Source organism: Numenius arquata, chromosome 14 (assembly GCF_964106895.1).
Source record: "Numenius arquata chromosome 14, bNumArq3.hap1.1, whole genome shotgun sequence".
NCBI lineage: Eukaryota > Metazoa > Chordata > Aves > Charadriiformes > Scolopacidae > Numenius > Numenius arquata.
In genome coordinates, this window is record NC_133589.1 from 18,907,085 (window position 1) to 18,930,294 (window position 23,210).

Consider the following 23,210-nt stretch of genomic DNA (forward strand, 5'->3'; position numbering starts at 1 on the left):
TTAGAGCTCTGATATTTCACTGACATCAGCTGCACACACACGACTCACCTTCCCCGTATGTATGTATGACTGGTTTTCCTTCTTCACGGGGCCATACTATAGTTATATTTTAAGTGTCCTTGCATACTTACTGTTTTCTGGTTTAGTTGCTGTCATTGTATTATTTTATTTTTACATTCAGTTGTACATTTATTTTATATGATGTTTTGGAGATGAAAGTCCTTAATGTTTTTGTTTTTATGTACTATGCTTTCAGTGTTATAACCATACAATTGTGACTTCTCATGGTGACATATGACTGCTATGAATGTTGGGCCTTTGCAATGCATTTTGGAGGTCACTACTACACATTTGATGTTTAGGAGGTTGACAGGTATGGCTGTAGGTAAGTGGTGGTTGTGGAGAGTATTCTTTGGGTGAGCTGTGGGTTATAGAGAATGCCTCCTGCTCTGTAGAGGAGAGCCGTACGCTTAGTGGAATACTTAGCATTAACGAAGCACTCAGGACAATAGAAGGAAGATACCAGCAAAAATTAATAGAGCTTCTGGTCTGTGAAGAGGAGCACCTTAGTAGTATTTACATTTGGGAGGAATTTCTCCAACACAGGCTGGTAGGTTGATAAAGTATGTTTTCTAGGTAAATATAACACTCAGATGTATAACCAAAGAGTAAGTGAAAGAGCAGAGTAATTACTCGCTGATGTGTTCTGAGTTAGGGGCAGATTATGTTAATAAACAAGAAGTTACAGAATATCTCTGATAGAAGTATCATCCTGTAGACCCAATGATACAGGGTTTCTGAATGACATCTAGTTCCTAAGAACAAGGAATGACATGTGGGCCCACCTTGGTGTCTGTTTTACAGTGCTACAGTGCTCATGGACTTTGGTTATGCTTATAGACTTACAGTGGGTACAAGAACATCTCTGAATCCTTTCATCCAGTGAAAGTTTTGTTTGGAGAAAGGTTTTGTGGTTCAACTTTACACTTGATACTTTTTGTCCCTTTGTACGTTAGAAAGCACAGCAGGCAAACTGCAGTTGAAAGCTTACTGAGTCATATTTGTTCTCAAAGACCTGGTTTGCTTTTTTTTCTTTACGTATTAGGAAAGTAGCTCCTGAAACAGGAATGTGAAGTAGAGGTGGGAAGTGTGTTTTTCACATGTAGCAGCCCAAGTGAAAAGTCTCCATCTCGGTTCTGATGCTAAAATCAGCAAATGTGCAGAGGGACAATTTGAATGTCCATGTGGGAATGTGGGTGCTGTTTGGACTGACAATGCAGAAACTATATACAAAATGTGGATCGTATTTAACGGTAACACAGTTTCAAAAAATCTTAATTTCCAATATAAAAATGCACAGATGCAATGTAAAACCTTTGACTTCCACAGTGCAATGTAGAGCAGGGTATTTTAAGCATATAGAGGCCAGTCTAATTAAATGAAGATCTTAATAAGATTCCAGATTTAAAAAAGAAAAAGGCTGCAAAGGGTTAAGTCACCATTTTTTTTCAGTCTTCTCTCTCATCCCATTTTGAATTTTTTTTGTCATGTTATGAAGTTATTATTAGTACAAGAGAACAAGACTTCCAAATTAGTGAAGTGAGACAGCGTCACAGCTCCAAGGTTGGGAGGCTCAGAGCAGCCTCTGAGCAGAATCGGGATCTTTCTAGTACTTGCACAGGAGGGGAGAGGAAAGGAGTAAAGATTAAAGCTGGATCTGGATGTGCAGCTGCTGAATGTCACTGCACCCAATTGCAACTCATTATCACATGTAACTCTCAACATTATTTTTGTCGTCTCCCTGCAGGCAGTAATTAGAGTGGGCTGCCGTGAAGAATGGGGAGATCTCATTTGGGTCTGGGAGAGATCACAGCATTGGTCAAGACATTAATTGGCTGACTGTGAAGCAATGCTGTCTTAATTGACAAACAGGGGTCAAAATCCTGACAGAGCCTTTAAAGCCTCCCATGTTTTTCGAGAGGTGGTATTACAAGAAATGGGGCTGTAATGTCTGTAAAACTGAGAGCCATTTGTGCACATTTCACACTGGGAATCCATCTCCTATGTTAATTTGTCAGCTTCTGGTTTTTGAATTCTTGGGTCTTGTCATCCTGTCATTTGGAAGTGGGGCTACCACACCTGTTTCTGCTGTGTTGTCAAGCTGGACCCATGCCTGGCTAGCTTCTGTGTAAGGTGGTATGGGGACATAGGTCTCCCGTGCTAGCAAAGCCAGACCATCCCAGCTTGGTGTCTGCTTTGCTTCTGCACTTTAGTGTCAAAACTACTTTGCTGTTCTCTCATCCGGGTTGTGCCGATGGCTTACAGTAATGACATCATCTGAGACCTCTAAGAGGCCACTTCAGATCCTTCCCAAGCAATATCCATGTTGTCTTCCAGTCTTGGGAAACACTGGCCTGGCTTACCGCAAGTGGCAAAGCCCTTCAGCTTCCACTGTAGTCAATGTAAGCTGCAGGTGCTTTTCACTTATGATATGGCCACCTTTCCTGAGATGCATGATGAAGAGATCACATACTGATGTGACTTGTGAAAAGCAATGTTTGGTAATAAAGGAGTAAGGATATCAGTCCTTTCACAGGTGGGATTTGCTTGCCGAGTTCAGCACGAGAACTCGCTGCTTCATTGTGGTCACAGTGCCTATTGTCACCAGCAAGCACTGGACATGTAGCTGGTACAGCGAGCAATACTCATTCTCTGTAGTGCTTAAAGGCAGCCATACGCCAACAAGTGGGAGATTAATTGAAATGTATAGCTGTGCTTTTCCCTTTTTGTTCTTCCCCCACCCTGGAATTGCCATAGTGCCCCCAAGATGAAATGTCTGAATCTGGGCAGTCCTCAGCAGCTGCCACACCGAGCACCACTGGAACCAAGTCCAACACCCCCACGTCATCTGTGCCCTCTGCGGCTGTCACACCCTTGAACGAGAGCATCCAGCCCATCGGCGAATACAATGGCATGACCAAGAGCAATAAGAGAGCACGAGAAAAGCGGAACAGCCGGAACATGGAAGTCCAGGTCACGCAGGAGATGAGGAATGTCAGCATCGGTATGGAACCTGGAGCTTGGGTATTTGGTCGTTAAAGTAATTGACTTCTCAGTGCTTGTGTTACAGGAAGAGGCTGGGAGACTGAGGAGTAATCAACGTCATTAATTTGAGATAGCTTTACTTAGAAAGATACATGAGCAAGACAGGGCTAATTGGATGTTAGCAGTTTTCTGGGCAACACATTTTAAAAACGTCAGTAACGTGAATAGTTGCACAAATATACAGGATGGGAATAAGTTATTGAGTTCAGTCCCCTGCAGTTGCATTCATCCATGTCATAGAACCTCTTTCATGCACAGTCAAGTCCCATCTTAGTCTAACTGAGCTTTTGGAAAGCTGTTTCTGGACCTCATCAATATGATAATTAAAAGTTTCCATTTAGTTTTCTCTTTGGATTTATTCATGAGTATTAGATCCAGTTGTTCATATGCCAAATTTGTCTGTCAGGTTAAATAATTACCTTCTCTGTGTTTATCCCACACCCTGATGTGTTTAAAAATAGCAATTATTTCCAGCTGTTTTTCTCAGCTAAATAAGCTGTTTTCTTTTAGTCTATTTCTCATATAAGAACCCCCCCAAATCTTTGGAAGTTACAGTTGTTTTCTCTCCACTTCCTGGAGTGCTTTAGTAACTTGAATTCATGATTTCTTGTCAGGAAAGCCATCACCTAAGCCTTTAGCACCAGGCTGTTTAAATAAAGAAAATGGTGTAATAACATGATAAAGGCCCCTTTCTGTGCTTTTTGATACAGCTGTGCCAATGTAGTGTCTGAGCAACTCCTAGCCTGTATTGTATTTAGACTTGCAGCAGGCTTTAGAAATGAGAAGTGGTCTGTTTTACATGTCATGAACTTTTGTAATATACAAAAGGACTGTAAAACTAGCTGGAGTTCAAGGAAAATCTGTGCAGGAGCACAGGGATGAGCGTAGGTCTCTGAGGTTAGCATCTGAACCAGATGATCATCTTTATTCCTAAGTAATGCAGAGGAAATTCCTCTGCTAACATTCACAGCTGGTTCCTAACAAATGAACACAATAAAACAACATGTAACATCTTTTGTTGTAGCATTGGAATGAGAATTGTCATGACTGAGTCCCATTCTGTATTTATATTAGCTGAGGGAGTCCCAGGGTCACAGGTGTCAATCTACCAGGAACTAGTGTACTTGTCCATAAAAGTGTATGGCTTCTGCATAGCCAACTGCTAAATTGTGATCTGTGTGATGATCCTGGCCAAGGCAAGTCAATATAAGCAGTAGTATCAGAGAAATTAAGCATGGATGTCAGTAGTTTGAATGCTCTATAAATACTTATCCTTATTTTTACAGTTGCTTCTTTACAAGCATGTTTACCATCAATAGCTTTCTTGGGTCAAAGCCTGCTCTCTTCTATGTGAAGTGTGCCACTCTGAATTCATTGTGCGTATGAAAGCTTCTTTTTTCTTGGTGGAATTACGAGGCTGTGAAATCTGCTCAAGGCAGATAGTTGTATCTTTTCTGTGTGCTCTGCATATTCAACCTTTCAGCTCTTTCTCACATGTAATGCAAAATCAGGTTTCCATGCTGCGGAGAAACACAGATACTTGAATTTTAATTACATATTTTATGCATCTGTAATTAAAATGTCTGTCAGTGATGCAAATGCCTTAGAGCTGAACTACCCAAAAAAGGTACTTGTAGTGCAGAAAAGCTTCCCAGCTTGGAAAAATAAAGAAGAGGAAGCCTCTGTTTCTGAGAGCTTGAGAACCACTGGTGTATGGATGCCTACTTTGGCAACAGATACACATCACCTTTGTCTTCAAACATGGCATTTGTTGCCAGCTGGTGCATAATACCAGCCTAAAAGAACAAAATCAACACTCAAGTTGTCATGGGCTTTGTATATTTGGCTACTGGGGCAGTTTGGAAAGGTCAAAACTTTCACATCTAACACTGTTGAGAGACTAATGTAGTTTACAAATTAGGTCTTTAATCCTTCAAGAATTTCTTGGAAGAACAGATAACTGCGTTCATGTTGTTTGTTTAGAATAGGTGCAAGTCTGAGCTTTTGAATAGTTTGGTATCTGATAAATGTGACTTGACAAGAGGAGGAAATTCCATATTCTTTAAATACTAGCTTCAGGCTGTAGATTATACAGAAACCAGAGCAGGTTTCATCTGCCAGGTTTTAAGTGAAATTTTACTGTGATGAGTATCTAAACCAGTTGTGGACTTGAGAATTTGTATGAAAAAATATTTCTATTAAAACTAAATAGTGTTAGTTCATAACTAGAGTAATCTCTGTAAAGCTATACAGAAAATCACTGTGTTGTCTTCGATCTCAGATAAAGCTGCATTGAAAAGTTTTTACTGACAGATAAAAAGTTTATTTGGAACTTATTTTAATGGATGAAGTATTTCTGGTTATCACATTTTAATGAGGATTCAGGCTAATGACTTTGGTGACACTGGTATGGTGGGGAGGGAGGAGATGCTTATGGTCTTCCTGCTCTGGAATTGTGAGAGCACCTTCCCAGCACCAGTGCATTTGTGACTCTAGATGATCAGCCGGTTTCTGTTCCTATTTTAAGACTTTGAACACAACACCATGAAGTTTTGAAACCTCAATATTCAAAGCTGTAACAGTCCCTTCAAGGAACGGCATCCTGTGAAAGTCCTGATCCTATAATCCAATAATATGTATTGTCTTACCTAGGAATGGGCAGCAGTGATGAGTGGTCCGATGTTCAGGACATCATAGACTCTACTCCAGAGCTGGATATGTGTCAAGACCCCCGCCTGGAACGCACCGGTAACAGGTATTGATTGTGACTTTTCACTGTGCTCTTTCACTTGGTTTTATGAGGAGTGAGGAATGGGTGCTGTGACTCACGCTGAGTTCAAGATGCAGCTGTTTCAGAAAGTCCATATATTCTGCCTAGCACGTGTATGAGGGGTCCTGACCTTCTTTGAGGTTCTCCAGAGAAAGCTAATGTCTGCTAGTAATCTGCAGAAGAATCTGTCCAGCTGACCCAGAACTAGGCGTGTTTGCCTTGCTGGATCAGGGAGGTTGGAGAGATGGAGCAACAGAAGGCTTAAGGCAGGCAAAGGGGACATGGGCTTAAGCTGTCAAGAAGAGGGAAAAAAAAGCCTAATAATAATAATAGACCAGTTCTGAATTCTGTTTTAAAACCTCAAGCTTTTTTCAGTTTTAATTTTCTCAAGTGTTTGAAGAGCAGGAGCAGGGCTGCTACATGAGGGAGGACAAGCAGGAGTAACCCCAGCGATCCCAGTCCCACGGAGAGGGCAGAGCACTGATAACAAGCTCTGGCAGCAGCCCCAGACAAGGCAAGGGGATGAATGAGGTGCCGGTGCTACCCATGAGCAGAAGGAGACAGGGCTGAAAACAGGAACACCTACAGTGTAGCTCAGAGAAGGACTGAAGGAACAGACCTGAGGTGAAAGGGAGAGCATGGACCAGCGGGTGGGTGCCAGTCCCACCCACTGATGAGGCTGCTCAGAGGAGTTTTGACCCATCAGTGTGCTCAGGACCTTGACAGAGTTCTCTGAATTAGGAGACTTTTACTACACTACTCTGCGACTCTGGTTCCTATCCATGCCCTGTTTTGTACTAAATAGGAGGCTCCCTAAAGTCTATTAATTTTGACACCGCATTTCTGTGAGGCATGTATTAGTGTAGAATTACTAGTTTGGGTACTTTGGTTCATTTTTACTAAGTTCTGGTGGTTAATTTTACAGGCTTAATTAATTTTTACTGTCGTCTGGTGGGTAATTTGGCACTATGCTAGTAAAAATAACCCCCTAGCTCTTAAAGGTATGCAGAAGATAATACCCTGACAAAGTTAAGGCAAGATTTCCTCACAGTCCAAATCTGGAGTGGACTCCCCCTGTTGAGCACTCTCTCATCGAGAAGGGTGTGAGCAGCAATTTCTCAACTGTGAAACCACATACAGTTAAGCTCCCCTCAGAATATGTACAATGCATGGGCAATTTTTAGGGTCAGATGCAGGAGGAATCTAGGTAGCCGAACCAGCTCTTTGTGGGGAAGACAAAAGTGACTGATGAGATCAGATCGAAAATTGGTCAAACCCAAGGGAAGGGAGAGGATTGCCGCACTGGGAGGTCTTCAGGCAGTGATCTCCGATCCCAGTAGTGAGACTGAAGGCTGCAGGAGACAGAAGCTAACTCTGGGGCTGCTGAGCAGACTGCTTGCTGCTTTAAAAGCAGAATGCTTCTGACATACATACAGCTTCTAGAAGTTGAGTGCTGGAGAGGTAGGTTCAAGCTGAATTAGGTTTTCAGGTCAGTCGCTGAGTGCTGGTTACGTCTTGTCACTTGTGCTGTCCATTAGAGTGCGCAAAGTGATTAATTCTGGTGCTGTCATGGCACTCATTTGTAACTCCACAGTGCTCTCAGATGTCTAGGTAGCTGTAATTTTTCTGTAATTGAAAAAAACCCACTTTTTTTTTTCCTTTTTTCTGCAATGTGTCGTAACTTAACTCTGCAATATCAGAGGCATCTACTGCACCCCATTTGTAACCTCCAGGCATTATCACTGAGACTTGATTTATCTAAGAATGAAGCCACACAACTTGAGATAATCTCCAGTGGTACTGGTTCTGTTAGACTGGTTTCTGTTAGACTGCTGGAAAAATTGCACAGCCTCTCTTCGTGCTGGCTGATTCCCCTCATACAAGGCAGGGCACTTAGAAGAGTTGGCAGCGACAATCCCAGAGATTGCCTCACCTTCACCTCCTGTAACAGCTGTTTTCTGTTTGAGCCCTGAGGCTGTCAAGAAATGAAGAAGATTCTTGATGAAAAGACACTAAGAGGTGAAGATGTGCCCCTATATGATAGGATTCAAAAACATTAACTTTGACCTTTAATGAAATACATTTTGCTGAAATGGGAAGAAACATTCTAGTGCGTAGACTCACCCAAAGAAGAACCTAACCCTTCAGGCTAATTTCACTTAAAAGTTGACGAAGAAGAAAGGTCGTTGCTGTTTTCAACGTTTAAGTCCTTACCTGATCTTACTGCTGTCTAAAGCTGCTCCCTGAACTGATAGGAGCGTGGGAATGGCCACGCGGAGAGGGGCCTTCCCGGAGACGGAGAAGCCGAGGGAGAGCGGAGAGACCCGAAGCGAGTCGGGAATCTCGCGAGGGAGCCGCGAGGCTGACGGGGCTGGGGGCGGGCCGGGCGGCTCCAGCGGCGGCAGGGGCAGAGCGCGTGCCGGGAGTATCAGCGCGCGGAGCGTGAGGGAAGCAGCCGGCGGTGGGCGGTCCCCTCCCGGCGCCGCAGGAGAACATGTCCCCGGCACCTGCGGAGTGCACCGCAAGGAGGAGTGTGGGAACTCAGACCGAGCCCCCGCAAAAACACGTGTCTGTGCGGGTCTCCGGCTGCAGCGAATGCCTCAGCCTGGCGCTTGTTCCCCAGGGAGCCAGTGACACCGCCCGTGTGCGCCGTGATCAAATAAACCGCCTGCTCAGGCAGGTGGTGGAACTGAAGGAAGAGATAGAAAGACTTAGAAGCATCAGAGACAGTGAAAGTGAAATAGATCGGTGGAGCCGTACCCTGAGGCACAGGCATCGGGCAGAGGCTCTACAGGAGGTGGATGATCTCCCTGTCACCAGGCAGAAGAGAGGGACTTAAGGGACAATGGGGAATGGAGGCAGGTCCCTCCTCGGAGGCGCGAGCAAAACTCCTCCCAGCCCCCCTTACTTTCCCAGTTGCACTTACAAAATAGGTACGGGGCTTTGGATATCGAGGGCCAGGCATATGAGGATGGAGACGAAGATCTGTGCAGTGAGCTGCCCAGAGCCAGCCACCCAACCCCACGCCTTAGGACTTCAGCAACAACAAAAAAAAGGGAAGGTAATTGTGGTGGGTGACTCCCTTCTGCGGGGAACAGAAGGCCCCATTTGCAGACCGGATCCATCCCGCAGAGAAGTCAGCTGCCTCCCTAGGGCCAGAATTAATGATATACAGAAAAATCTCCATACCCTGGTCCGGCCCTTGGATTACTGTTACTAGTATTTCAAGTAGGCAGCGACGAGGTAGCTACCAATAGTCCAAGGGCACTGAAGAGAGACTTTAGGGCCCTTGGATGGCTGGTTAAGGGATCAGGAGCACAAGCTGTGTTCTCCTCTATCCCACCACTTGCAGGAATTGATGAGAGGATAAACAGGAAGAGCCAGCAGATGAACTCCTGGCTCCGAGGCTGGTGTAACCAGCAGAACTTTGGTTTCCTTGATCATGGGATGATCTACAGGACACCAGGCCTGCTGGCAACCGGTGGGGCAAGCCATACCCAAAGGGGAGGAAGAATACTGGGGCAAGAATTAGCAGGGCTCATTGAAAGGGCTTTGAACTAGGTTTGAAGGGGGATGGGGATGAATCCAGGATTACTAAAGAGGAGCCTGGGAGCAGATTACCAGTGCTGGTGGGTAAAAGCGCTAGCAAGGTCTTGCGGCCTGTTGTCTCAGCAGAGGTGGGGGATGGTAACCCATGTGGTGATGACATCAGGAATAGTGATAGGCTGGCAACCACAGAAGGGTCTGGGCATGGTCAGGGACGGTGTTGGGGCTCGGCCCCCCATAAAAGCAGCAGGAAAATTAGCCCAGCTAAAGTGCATCTACACAAATGCACACAGTTTGCGCAACAAACAGGAGGAGCTGGAGGCCATTGTTCAGCAGGAAAACCATGATATAGTTGCCATCACAGAAACCTGGTGGGAAGACTTACACAGCTGGAGTGCTGCAATCGATGGCTACCAGCTCTTCAGAAGGGATAGACAAGGAAGGAGAGGTGGTGGGGTGGCCCTCTATGTTAGAGACAGATTTGAATGCCTAGAACTTAATAATGGGAATGACAGTGTAGAATGCTTAGGGTTAGAATCAAGGAGAAGGCCAACAAGGCAGACATCATGGCGGGAGTTTATTACAGACCCCCAAACCAGGATGCAGAAGTCAATGAAATATTCTGTCAGCAAGTGGCAGAGCTCTTGCAATCACTCGCCCTTATTCTCATGGGGGACTTCAACTTCCCAGATATCTGCTGGAAATATAACACAGCAGAGAGGGAACAGTCCCGGAGGTTCCTAGAGTGTGTGGAAGACAACTTCTTACACAGCTGGTGAGCAAGCCAACCAGGGAAAGCACCCTACTGGACCTGCTGCTTGTTAACAGAGAAGGTCTTGTGGGGGATGTAAAGGTTGAAGGTCATCTTGGGCAGAGCGATCATAAAATCATAGTTTTCAATTCTTGCAGAAGCAAGACAGGGAGCCAGCAGAACTGCCACCGTGGACTTCTGAAAGGCAAACTTTGGCCTGTTTAGGAGCATGATTGAGAGTGTCCCTTGGGAGGCAGTCCTGAAGGGCATAGGTGCCCAGGAAGCCTGGTCATACTTCAAGGAGGAACTCTCAAAAGCACAGGAGAAGGCCATCCCCAGGTCCCATAAAACGAGCCGACAGGGAAGAAGACCGGCCTGGCTAAATAGAGGGCTTTGGCTGGACCTCAGGGAGAAAAGGAAAGTCTACAATCTCTGGAAAAGGGGGTTGGTCACTTATGAGCAATATCAAGGTGTAGTGAAGATATGCAGGGGAAAAATTAGAAGGGCAAAAGCCCAAGCAGAGCTTAACTTGGCTACCACAGTTAAAGATAACAAGAAGAGTTTTTTTCAGTATATCAATAAAAAAAGGAAGGCTAGGGAAAATGTAGGCCCACTGATGAATGAGGTGGGTGCCTTGCTGGTGGAAGACAGAGAAGGCGGAGTTGCTGAATGCCTTCTTTGCTTCAGTCTTCACTGCCAAAGCTGCCCCACATGAATCCCAGACCCTGGAGAAGGTCTGGAGAGTGGAAGACTTTCCCTCTCTTGGGGAGGACTGGGCTAGAGACCACTTGGCCAAACTAGACATCCATAAGTCCATGGGCCCTGATGGGATGCACCCACGAGTGCTGAGAGAACTGGCAGATGTTATTGCTGAGCCACTCTCCATCATTTTTGAGAGGTCTTGGAGAACAGGTGAAGTGCCTGAGGACTGGAGGAAGGCAAATATCACACCAGTCTACAAAAAGGGCAAAAAGGAGGACCCAGGGAGCTACAGGCCAATTAGTCTCACCTCTGTCCCTGGGAAAATAGTGGAGAGACTCATTCTGGATGTCATCTCCAAACACATTCAAGATCAAAAAGTTACTGGAAGTGGTCAACACGGATTTACCAAGGGTAAATCATGCTTGACCAATCTGATAGCCTTCTATGACGTTATAACTGGATGGCTGGATGAGGGGAGAGCAGTAGATGTCATCTACCTTGACTTCAGCAAGGCTTTTGACACTGTCTCCCATAACATCCTCATTAGAAAATGAAGGAAGTGTGGGCTAGATGAGGGGACAGTGAGGTGGATTGAGAGCTGGCTGTGTGACAGAAGTCAGAGGGTTGTAATTAATGGAGCAGGGTCAAGTTGGAGGCCTGTAACCAGCAGTGTCCCCCAGGGATCAATACTTGGCCCAGTCCTATTCAACAGATTCATCAATGACCTGGACGAGGGGACGGAGTGTATCCTCAGCAGGTTTGTTGATGATACCAAACTGGGAGGGCTGGCTGACACTCCAGAGGGCTGTGCCACCATCCAGCGAGACCTGGACAGGCTGGAGAGCTGGGCAGAGAAGAACCTAATGAGGTTCAACAAGGGCAAGTGTAGGGTCCTGCACCTGGGGAGGAAGAACCCCAGGCACCAATATAGGTTAGGGTTGGATCTTCTGGAAAGCACTACTGAGGAGAGGGATCTGGGAGTCCTGGTGGATAGCAAACTTTCCATGAGCCAGCAATGTGCCCTTGTTGCCAAGAGGCCAATGGAATCCTGGGCCGCATAGGGAAGAGTGTGGACAGTAGGTCATTCTGCCCCTCTGCTCTGCACTGGTGAGGCCACAGCTGGAATACTGTGTCCAGTTCTGGGCTCCCCAGTTCAAGAGAGACGGGGAACTACTGGAGAGAGTCCAACGTAGAGCAATAACATGATTAAGGGATTAGAGCACCTTCCTTACGAGGGAAGACTCAAAGAGCTGGGACTCTTTAGCCTGGAGAAGAGAAGGCTGAGGGGAGACCTTATCTATGTTTACAAGTACCTAAAGGGTGGGTTGAAGGATGATGGAGCTGGACTCTTTTCAGTGGTTCCCAGTGATAGGACAAGGGCTAACGGGCACAAGCTGGAACATAGGAAGTTCCATTCAAATATGAGGAAGAACTTCTTCACAGTGAGGGTGACAGAGCCCTGGAACAGGCTGCCCAGGGAGGTCGTGGAGTCCCCTTCTCTGGAGATCTTCAAGACCCGCCTTGATGCAGTCCTGAGTAATGTGCTATAGGAAATCCTGCTTCAGCAGGGGAGTCAGACTAGATGATCTCTAGAGGTCCCTTCCAACTCTGACAATTCCGTGATTAATCCTTGCAGAGTCTGAAAACTCAGAGCCGAGAGCTTCTGCAAGTTGAAATTTTTCTATCAAATATTGAATAGTCATTAACTATTCTGATTTAAAATGAAGTGGGCTGGGTGAGCTTTGAGGCTGTGCATGATAGGTATTTGTCATTGGTATGGGGAATAAAATATGCTTTTTTCTTTACTCAGTACGTTCCCTGAATCAACCCATGGTGAACAGGTAGAATGTGCTCTAAGGGTTTTGATCACAATAGTCTGGGATGCTCACTATTTCAGGGAGAAATGTTCTAGCTTAAATGTTGCAAGTAACAACAGTGGGTTTTTTTCTTCTTTTTTTTTTTTTTTTTTTTTTATTCCAACAACAGCCCAACACAGGGGATTGTGAACAAAGCATTTGGCATCAACACAGACTCTCTGTATCATGAACTTTCTACAGCAGGGTCCGAAGTTATCGGGGATGTTGATGAAGGAGCAGATCTGCTAGGTAAAAACTTGTTTAGAACCATTCTGTTTTCTCTGGTACAATGGCAACTATATTAAACTTCTAGAAGCACTTAAATTATCTTTTTTTTTTTCCCAAGAATTTGGGTGTTTGGCTTTTAAAAAATAGCATGGAAATTGAGACATTATGTGACTGAAATATGTACCTGCAGTACAGCAATGCTTACTTAGAAAATAACTTAAACTGTTGGGTAACTTTTATTTGGGTTGTCTTTATGTGCATAAGTTACTTTTTATAGGATTCTCCCACACAAACAGTTCAAAGACAAAACTTGGTCCTTCTGCTTCCTCCCTCAAGTTTCCCCCCTAGTAGTTTTACACACTAGTAATTGCACTTGGGATAAAAGGTTTGTTTGAAATTTGCAAGAAAGTAACTAATTTTGTTAAGTTTTTGAAGTTTAAATTATATGGAAATATTATGGTCTGTATTGCAGCCTCTACTCTTTTATAGTCAGTCTAAGAAAGGTAGTAGTTCACTTTTTAGGCTGGTTTTTTTTTTTAGAAGCATGGTGCTAGCCCTGCAACATGTCAGAATGCTCTCATGCGTGGATTGATGACCATTGCTTGAAGTGTTAAAACATCTACTGTTTCACCTCCAACTCAAGATTGCCAGAAGAAAAAAATCTACAGAAGAATCAAGATCAAAGCACAGCCTTTCTCTGCCTGGAATTGGAGCCAACATGTGCAGATACTTACAAAATTAAGAATTTAGAAGGAAAAACAAGATTTCCAGGTTTGAGAATCATCTGGATGTTAGCAGTCATTGCAGAAAGGGCTGGGACGACTCCTTAAAATTGAAGGTGACAGCAGGATCTACATGTGACAGTTAAAGCTTCACCTACCTACTCTGGAATGAATTTTGGTTAGCCAGCCCCAATATGTTATTGGGAACTCTCTTCCTAGCAGAATCAAAGCATTAAAAACACTGACAATCTTGCCATTGCCCATCTATTTTATCTTGGTCCTCAGGTGCTTCCTTAACTAGGAGAGTGTATATCTAGGAGAGGTTATATGGCTATCTTCCACTAATCACTGTGCCGACTGCTGCTTTCCTTCTCTCCCCAGAGGGTCTGGGGCATCAGGGATTGTCAGCTTCTAAGAGTTACTATTCTGGAAAAGTATTTTCTCGGTGTATGAACTGCTTTGGACAAGCTGTTTCACACTTCTGGAAGCCTGACTTCCGGGAGTCCATTTCCCCTTTGGATTACCCTGTAGTCTGACCCAGTCATCAGTGAGAAATGCAGACTGTTGTTTTCAAAGGGCCAAAGATTTTGGTTGCCCAAACTTTCCAAGGTTGATCACCACAGTTTCAGTTAAAGTCAAAGGTGCTTCACCTCTTCCAGTAATAAGGCTGCCCAAAGACCAGTGATTGATTTTGAGTTGTGAGACACCTGTTGTTTGGCAGTTACCACTCATGATAAAAACATATAGAGACTTTGTTGAACAGTGCCCATGTAAGTGTGGCTTACAAAAAGTACATTTCTGTGCTGGGACAATTTTCTGATTTGAGCAGAGCAGCAAAACTCTTGCAGGCGATCATGTGGCAGGCTAGCAGAATAGGGAGGCTTCTTTCTCCTGGTTCCTTTTCAAACCTGGGTGATGGGCTGTGATAAAGTCAGGTAATTCTCTGAATTTGCTGTGAAAAATGTTATTCTGATTAATCCTTTTGTTGAGTTCTGGCTACTGACTCTGTCTACATAAAAGTGTTCTTTAAAATGAACACACGTGTTGCCAGGATTGTACACAGGGAGGAAGGCAGAACGAGATCTTAGAGGTCATGTCTCTGACCAGGAAGTGAAATGAATTCTTTTCTATTTTTTTTTGTCATTGCGCATTAGAAAGCACTAATAAAATCGGGTAAAGGTGGAAGCAAAAGGCTAGATCTTAGTACTGACACATCTGTCAACATTGTTCAAAGTTTTGACTTCTTTGTTAGATAAATTGTTCTCTCTTTGTGCTGTACCTTTGAAGAGCCACAGAGGAAGAGCTTTATGGACGTGATGTAAGAAACGAGATCCACAAGCCAAAAGGATTCTTCTCTTTCTGGGTCATATTTGGAGCTCACTTCTCTCTGTAAATCAAAAGAATTAATGAAGTTTGAATTAATGAAGTTTACCCCACCTAAATGAAATTTGAATACTTCCTCTAGTCTCTGTCAAAACTTGACAATGTCTTCAAAGAATATTCTCTCCTTTTGGTCTCAGTTTCTTAAAGAAAGAGAAATCTCACTAAAAGAGGACTTTAAAATAGAAGGATCTTACAGAAATTACCCTTGAGGAGTTGCTAGAAGGCAAGTCTGTTTCTTGAATGGAGAATTTCACTCATCCCTCCTGGATATCTGAAAGGCAGCCAGCATCTCTTGGCACAAAATTGGCAATCTTCATTGCAATTTTTGAATATAAAATAATAAATAAAACATGTGGGTTTCCCCTCCTGCCTCTAATACTGCTTTACATATATGAGTTTATATAGGAAGTATTCTGGAGAAAAACGTGGAATGAGAACAACTACTTCCTAGTGGTAACTGTAGACCAAATTCCCTTTTTTCTCACTACAGCCTTAGGAACACTAGTTGGCTGTTTTCCTGCATATTCACTTGTTAATCACAGGCCCTTACCTTACCTCCTGATCCTGGGTAGGCTCCCCCTTCTCCCATCTCCCTGTTCCTGCTCTTCCCTGTCCCAGCAGCTTCTGGACGTGAAGGAGCACTGGCCGTTTGATTGTGCAGTATGGGCAGGTTCCTTCCTTTCAGTTTTAGGATCCCAACTGTGTTTTGGAGATTAAAACCTCCCTTCAAATAACAGGGTGGTGAAGACAGAAATTCAGCTGTATTAGCGGTAAGTTTATGTATATTTTTTTGTATGGAAGTTGAAATACAATTATCAAACTTGAGTACCAACACTGCACTGAAAAGAAAAAGAAAAAAGGTTTTCAAATGCAACTAATTGTCTTTTGCAAGCTAAAGTGTCATTGAAGAGCACATTTATTATCAGAATATCTAGTTGCTAAAATTACGAGGCAAGGGAAAATTAGAAGGTAGTGGGAACTAGCTTTTCTGCATTTAGTTGTACATGACTAAATAAAGAGAAAAAAAAGGTTTATCCAGTCCAGAAAGATACAATTGCCTGAGATTCATGTCTGGAAAACTGGAGGTAGCTGAGGCATGTGGTTGCAGTTGTACCTCGGGTTACCTTCCCTTGATTTTTTTTTTTATGTCCTGTATGTAGAGTCATGCCATCTACAGTCATGGCAGGTCCTGTCCTTACTATTTCATGCCTTTTGACATTGAAATGGCTGAATCATTGTTAATTTTTTTTTTTAACAAAATTTTTATTTTGTTGGTTTCAGTCACTGATTGATCCTTTTTTCACTTCCTTTTTTCCCTTGTCTCTCTGTGCTTCGCTGGACATGGCCCATAGGGGAGTTCTCAGGTGTGTATCTCCTCTGCTCAGTTTCCTTTGTTGTTTCTTTTTTCCTGGTTGAGGTCGAGTGACGTGGTATACACGTGTGATACTCCCCTGCTCTTGTCCAAACACAGTTGGCTTTGCAGACTTCTCCCACCTTCGCCTCGCTTGGTTGCCTTGCACCGGTGGGTCCCTGGGCAGCGGGACATCCCCACTCTGTGCTCACACGCCTGCTGCGTTTCAAGAAGCTTTTCTTGTGTGGCTTTCTGCAGGTTTGCTCTACTGTGTTACACTGGCCTGTCACTCGAGGTCTTGTGGCTCAAAGTGCTTTTTTTCCTGTCAGGCCGGGTGCTGTGCTTGGAGCAGAGCTCGGGTGGGCACAGGGCTGCCTTAGGTTCCCACTATCCTCTCAGCAAACCACGTTGTGAGGAATCCCTCCATCTGCCACTGTGGGTTAGTTGATGCATACAGGCCCTCTTCTGGAATGGTTGTAGTGACATTCATGACACTTTCTTGGTGGATTAGAGTGGCAAAGCCTCTGTCCTCTCTTGTGGACTCTTTGCCTTTCTGGCAGGAGTTTAAGTAATACCTCTGTCTTTTGTTTTGGTGAAGGAGACTCATTGCCTTAGGGCCACACTCTGTTTGCACCTTTCCATAAAATGGGGCCCTGATGCAATTTCAGATGAAGTCAAGGGGATCTCCCTTGATTTCAGTGCAAATTGGATGAAATTTTCCCTGTAGTAAAGGCAGGTGACTTAGGCAGAGGCGACAGTGCAGTGCTGTGTGGTGATGAGCTCTGTCACGTTCCTTTGCCTGGCGCCTCTTGGTGTTGGTTCTGTGAGGCTACAAAAGAAAGGGATGGCATCATCCTTTCTTTTACTTCAAACTGGTTTTACTGTAAGTCACTTCTTTGTGGTCCTTTCGCAGAAAATCTCCCTCTGAAGCTGAGTTGGAGTTTGTTGCAGTGCGGAGATGAATTTAGGCCTGTGCAAAAAGGCCAGACGGGAGCTTTGATATCCACCCCCACTTTTGTTTTTCCTCCTGCCCTTGTCCTTCCCTCACCCTACTCATAATGTTTGTTGAACTACCTTTGTTGGGGATGAGAAACCCAAAGATGTGGAGTCCAGGTGAAATTATGAAGATGGAAGAAACAGATGAGCTTGTCCTGACATGTCAGGTGTAAATCCCCATTAGGCCAGGCAGCAGCAGAACAAGGTGTAGATGAGTTACTGCTGGGCATCACATACACTGGCACTGCACACAGATGTACACGTGCTGATGAGCTGCTCTGTTTGCTATTTACAGACTGGTACTTAATGGCTGCTTTTTTTCTCTTCCTTTCTTCCCCTTTGTCCCCATCTCTTTCTGTTCCCTTTCTCGTATGGGATGGCTCTCATAGTACGGGATGATTTCTTTGGTAAGGCGAAGGCCTTTTCTCTTTTTTTTTTTTTTTTTCTTTTTTTTTAATGTGCATTTTTTCTAAATTTCTTCCATTCACTCAACATCCCTCCATGTGTCTTGCATTATCTTGGTTTGTTTTTTGTGATGGTGATATCACCTCTCCAAGAAGCAGGACGCAGCTGGTCAGTAGTGGTGGTTTGGGGATTCTCCTCTCTTTCTTGTAGTTGATTATCCACTTTGATGCTTCACACTATCTGCCTGGCTATAGGAGGTGGACAGTGTAGGCTGGGCTCTGTTAGAAATGGCTCTGCCCAGACCTCTCTTCCCTTTACTTCATGCTGCAAAAGAGTGAAGAGATCTCCTTTTAGTCACTCCACAGTTTTGGTTTTTTTCCCATGAGCAGGGCTTTTCCATTACAGCTTGCGTAAGGTTATCTCATAGAGCCCATTCTATGGCTCTGGGATGGCTTCATCCATTTCTTTATTGCAAGACTAGCCCTTCAGACCTCTCGCTGGTTAAAGCATTGGGCTGTGACTATATCACACGCAAGTAAGGTGAAGATACTGATGACTGGGATGCTGTGTGGCTTTTAGCTCTCTCATGATAGCTCACCCTCTTCACCAGAGTTCCTTTCTCTCCCCAAAACGGCCGCAGAGAGGGATAGATGACTCAGGAATTGGAAGGAAAAAGATTTAGTCCCAAAAAAACGGAGAATGAACTCTTTCCCTTGATGTGCCTCAGCACCTTTAATGTCCTTGTGCCATTTTATTGTCTTACTAGCTAAATATTTATTTGATCATTTGTAGAATCACTAGAAAGAAACAAGAACATAATTTAAAACAGATGACTTCTTGGTCTTCTGATCAACATATGGCATGCAACAAAAAAAAAAGAGCTATAAGTCATTCTTTTTGCCAAACCAAAAATACACTTCAGTTTACACTGCAGTTAGTGTCTGTCACTTTTTTGTGATTTGCAGTATTTTTTGACACAGTATCCAAAGAACACATTGCCTGAAACATCAAAGTGATTAATTATCTGTCTACTGATTTTTCAAAAGTTATTTGAAAATGCTGCTTCTTACTCATTCTTGCTGGGAATTTGCTTTAGCCATCATAAATTCATCCCATTTAACTGTGGGAAGAGGATCTGTATATTGGAGTGTTGTGATGTGTTCTCACTTGTACGATACCATGTTTCTCTAACTTCCATTTGCTTTAAGTTTGTGTTGTTTTTATTTTATTGCAAAAATTAATGAGCAAATAATGGATCATGAAAAACTGTTGATGTCTTTGCTGTAAAGGAAGAGGTAGTTCAGAGGGCAGGACAAGGATCACTTCAGCACATCCACTGGTGGTTGTGAGACTTCTTCGTGCTCTGGGACCTGCAGTGAGAAGTGAGCTGCAAACCTAAGCACTGTCCCCTGACAGGGAGGGGTCTCTTTGCCTTTAGTTCTCAGGTGGCCTCTCTTCCTCACTGTAAGATAGAAGCTGACCCTGGGAGCCAGCAAGTCCCTGTAAACAATTCAGATGTGCTTTTGGTCCCTAAATTCCTTTTTGTATGGTTTTATGAAGTACTGAATTTGCCTTCACTCTTAGTCCCAGATTTTCCAAAGTGCTTGCAACCCAATCTGCATATTGAAGTCATCATATGTTGATGCCCAAGTGCAAGTGCAGTCTGTCCAATGTAGATGTTTTCTTGAGGGTGGGTCTTAAGTGATGGGACTGAGACTTCAGATTTGAAATATCTATGAGAAACTATTAAAGGTAGACAGAGCAATGGGCAATCCAAAGTCCTGTTAAAATTGCTCTGGTGGAAGGCTGATAACGGGAAGCCTTTCACGTGCATGAAACTGGTCACAGCTATGATCCTAAATCTGTACTGAGAAAGATAAGAAAATCGCTGATGTGCAGATCTGGCCAGCAATTTGGACAGTGTTCTGCTGTCCTCCGTGAAAAACCCATTAACTTCTACCCTCTTTCTGTACGAGTGATGATAAAAAATGGTTGCAATATCTCATGGCTGAACCAGGAGTTACTGACTTGACTTCCCCTAACTGGTGCTAGTGAAGCTCTCCTCTCCGTCCCTCTCAAGGGAGTCTGTGAAAGTTGGGATAAGCAGCTAGGTCTACATTTGGGCTCTTTAGAGAAGGACACATGGGTGTCTTTGCTTGTGCTGCATGGTCTTTCAGCAAGAGGTACTCCACTCTCCACAGCAGGACACAGAAGCCTAGGGAAGCCTAACAAAAGTGATTTCTGTTCCTCAAGCATGAGTCAGGCAGTGCCATACAAGCTTCATATTTCAAGGAGAGCAGGTGAAAACTGCTTGGCCTTTCTTTTCAGGAATGGGCAAAGAAGTGGGGAATCTACTGTTGGAGAACTCGCAGCTTCTGGAGACCAAGTAAGGAACTGTTGTGTTCTCTGAACTGCCTGCCTATTTGTAAAGAAGATGTCGTCTTGAAGTAGGTCTTGGCCGGAACTGCCTCACGGGGGCTTGCTCATTTATCTAACAAATTGGCTTGAATACTTGTTCTTCCTTCAATTGTAGAGGAGGAATTGCTCTTCTGAGCGACTTTCTTAACTGTTTCCTTTCTGCAGGCACTTGGGTAAAGTCTCTGGGCATGTGCTGGTAGGATCTGATCCCAGCTGAAGTCAATGGCAATCAGTTAACTTCAGTGGGAATCTAGATGTTGGTCTGAGTCTCTGTGAGGATATTGCTGTCTCTAAGTTTTTATCTACAACTTTTCCTATTTGGAAAGAAAATTTTCTTCGTATTGAGGAGAGTTTTCAAAGATTTAATAGTCGGTAAAGGAGAAGCAGACAATGTAATGGACTTATTTTTTGAGAAAGGCTGAGATACCAGATACTAAAGCTAAGCAGCCAGGAAGAGGAAGGCAAAGTACTCCCAAGGGAGAGTTGGAGAACTTATAATGATAGGAAGCTGCTGATTTTAAAGATTTTCAGATATTTTGGAGATGATTTGAAATACTTATTTATATCACTATCATCCACAATTATCCACAGTTACAGATAACAGCAGTTCTGAAGAGTGTGTTTCAGATCTTCATTCTGTTAAAAATAGATGTGAACCTTGTGCAGGTGATAGGTTACCCTACACTGCTTGCAGGGTTCTGTCATCTTCTTAAGGAGATGTTGGTCTGTCAGTCAGAATACAGTACCGGACAAACCTCATCCTGGCCAATTATGGTGATTTCTGTGTTCTTCTGCAACTCCTTGCCAAAATCTATTTTTCCATGAGTTATAGCTGGACTGAATTGTTTTAAGTACACTCGTTTGAACTCTCCTTGTAGTGCCTGTGACTTTAGTTTTAGGTCTCTCTTATGGACAGCTGATGGTTTGGGGCATTTTTGCTTATTGTCCCTTTCACACCTTTAAGAAATGCTTTGAACGTTGTGAAGAATGATTTGATTGCCAAGGTGGACCAGCTGTCTGGAGAGCAAGAAGTGCTGAAGGGGGAGCTTGAAGCAACTAAGCAGGCCAAAGCCAAAATGGAGACCAGAGTCAAGGAGCTGGAGGAGGAGCTGAAAAGGTGAGTGGTTTACACCTTGCCCCAGGGAGCTGGAAGGACTCCCTGGGAGAGATAAACCCACCTCCTCTGTTCATGTTACTCTATTTCCCTTGTGGAGGTTAGCATTGGAGCTTAAAGGTACCTTATACACAGCACTTCAAGGCTGATGGTAGGTGGCTGAGATATTTTTAGTGTCACATTGATTTATTGGATTGAAATGGATTATTGAACCTTAGAAAACCAATAGAATTTTCTTCCCCAGGACTAAGTTTCTGTAGCAGCCACTGTAAATCCAGGCTCTCTGGAGTGAAGCATTCAGAGTTTCAATTTGCAATTTAAAAAAAAAAAGGGTGTGTGTGTAGAATTTCAGAACCAATAGTTTTGAAGGAAACTCAAAAATTTGATCCTTGCAGCACCCAAGACAGCTCTGAGAGAAATGAATGCCCATTCATTTAAGGAAAGAGCTAATACAGATTCCCACAAACAATATTTGAATGCCAGTATTGTTAATTGTTTCATGTTATTGTTAATTGTTCATGTTAAGAATGAGAAGAAGAGGCTGAAGAGATTTTAAAGTCCTATGCAGGTAGCATTTGGAGAAATTCCACTTCCTATTTTCCACTCAAACTAGAGAAACTGAAGCCTGAACGCCTAGCAAAGCCTGTGTGATTTCATATCCATAAAACTAAAGATGCCCCACGGGGCTCAAAGCAACATAATTACATTTGGACTAGCTGCACATTGCACTGTGTTATCTCAATTCAGAGGACAGTGTTTATTTTGCAGCTGGAATCTGGAAGGTTGCCTCTTGTAATCTGAGCACAGCGTCAGCAAGAATAACACAGACTGGTCTCTTTGTTCACAATGTCTGAAATAAAAGTAGTCTCACAAGCAATTGAAATAGGTCTATTTTTTAAAATACCTTTGGAATCTCTCATAATATCTATAATATCTCTAATATATAGAATATATTATGCAGTGGGGACATGGACTTTTAACTGGCAAGTGTGCCTTTTTAGGAGACGGAGACAGCATTTTTTTCCGCAGTGTCTTTGCTGTTAATAAAAGTGCATGTAATTCAAATCAGACTGCATGACTGCACCTTGGTATGGAGTTTAAAGAAATTAAAAGCACTCAGTTAAATACTTCAAGTATGTTATTAGCACAGATTTGGTGTTCTCTTCTTTACCATTATGACAATCTGTCCTTCCTTTTTTCACTGCGTTGAAAACAGAAGCAGCCCAGAAGAACAACTTAAGCCAGCATTTTCGTTACTGATAATGGCAGTTTTCCCATGGTTAAGATCTCATCAAATGTTTGAACATAGATTATTGCTCTGAAATAGAAATTGGCTGGACTGTGCCAGTGGTCAGTATTTTGGTGTTTACATCAAATGTTCCAAAGAAATGGAGTGATGTCAGTGAAGCTGTTGAGAGTAACATGCTACCAGAGAGAGGGAAAAATACCAGAGAAGCATCTCATACTCTGAACACTTAGTGTGCAGTTTGAAAACATTTCCGTGTGATGCATGCAGCCAGACCTTCCCATAGATGATTCTCCTCCCAGAAGACCTCAGGGCCAGCCATGGTATCACTTTCTGGTTTGATGCTTTTCTTCCTGTTTCCTAGAGTGAAATCTGAAGTGATTGTTGCTCGACGAGAACCCAAAGAGGAGGTGGAGGATGTAAGCAGCTATCTCTGTACAGAATTGGTATATTACATTACTAAAATGCCTGCGGGGAAAGGGGGTTTATATACTTACTTTATATTACTTCATATGTATGAGTCCTGAGATGCAGATTGATCTGCCTTTGTTAACAATGACGGCAAAGCTGGTGAACTGCAGGTTGTTGTTGATGAGCGTTGCTAAGGGACAGACACT

General features: G+C 43.6%; 1 protein-coding gene across 1 annotated transcript in view; it reads left to right on the forward strand.

The window, feature by feature from the left end:
* Positions 1 to 23,210, forward strand: part of MAPK8IP3 (mitogen-activated protein kinase 8 interacting protein 3) — a 77,373-nt gene that overhangs the window by 34,327 nt on the left and 19,836 nt on the right. The window contains 8 exon segments of the mRNA XM_074158685.1: positions 2,818 to 3,064; positions 5,758 to 5,860; positions 12,861 to 12,979; positions 16,416 to 16,427; positions 17,800 to 17,817; positions 20,144 to 20,201; positions 21,198 to 21,350; positions 22,958 to 23,039. Coding sequence (XP_074014786.1) covers positions 2,818 to 3,064; positions 5,758 to 5,860; positions 12,861 to 12,979; positions 16,416 to 16,427; positions 17,800 to 17,817; positions 20,144 to 20,201; positions 21,198 to 21,350; positions 22,958 to 23,039 — 792 coding nt within the window.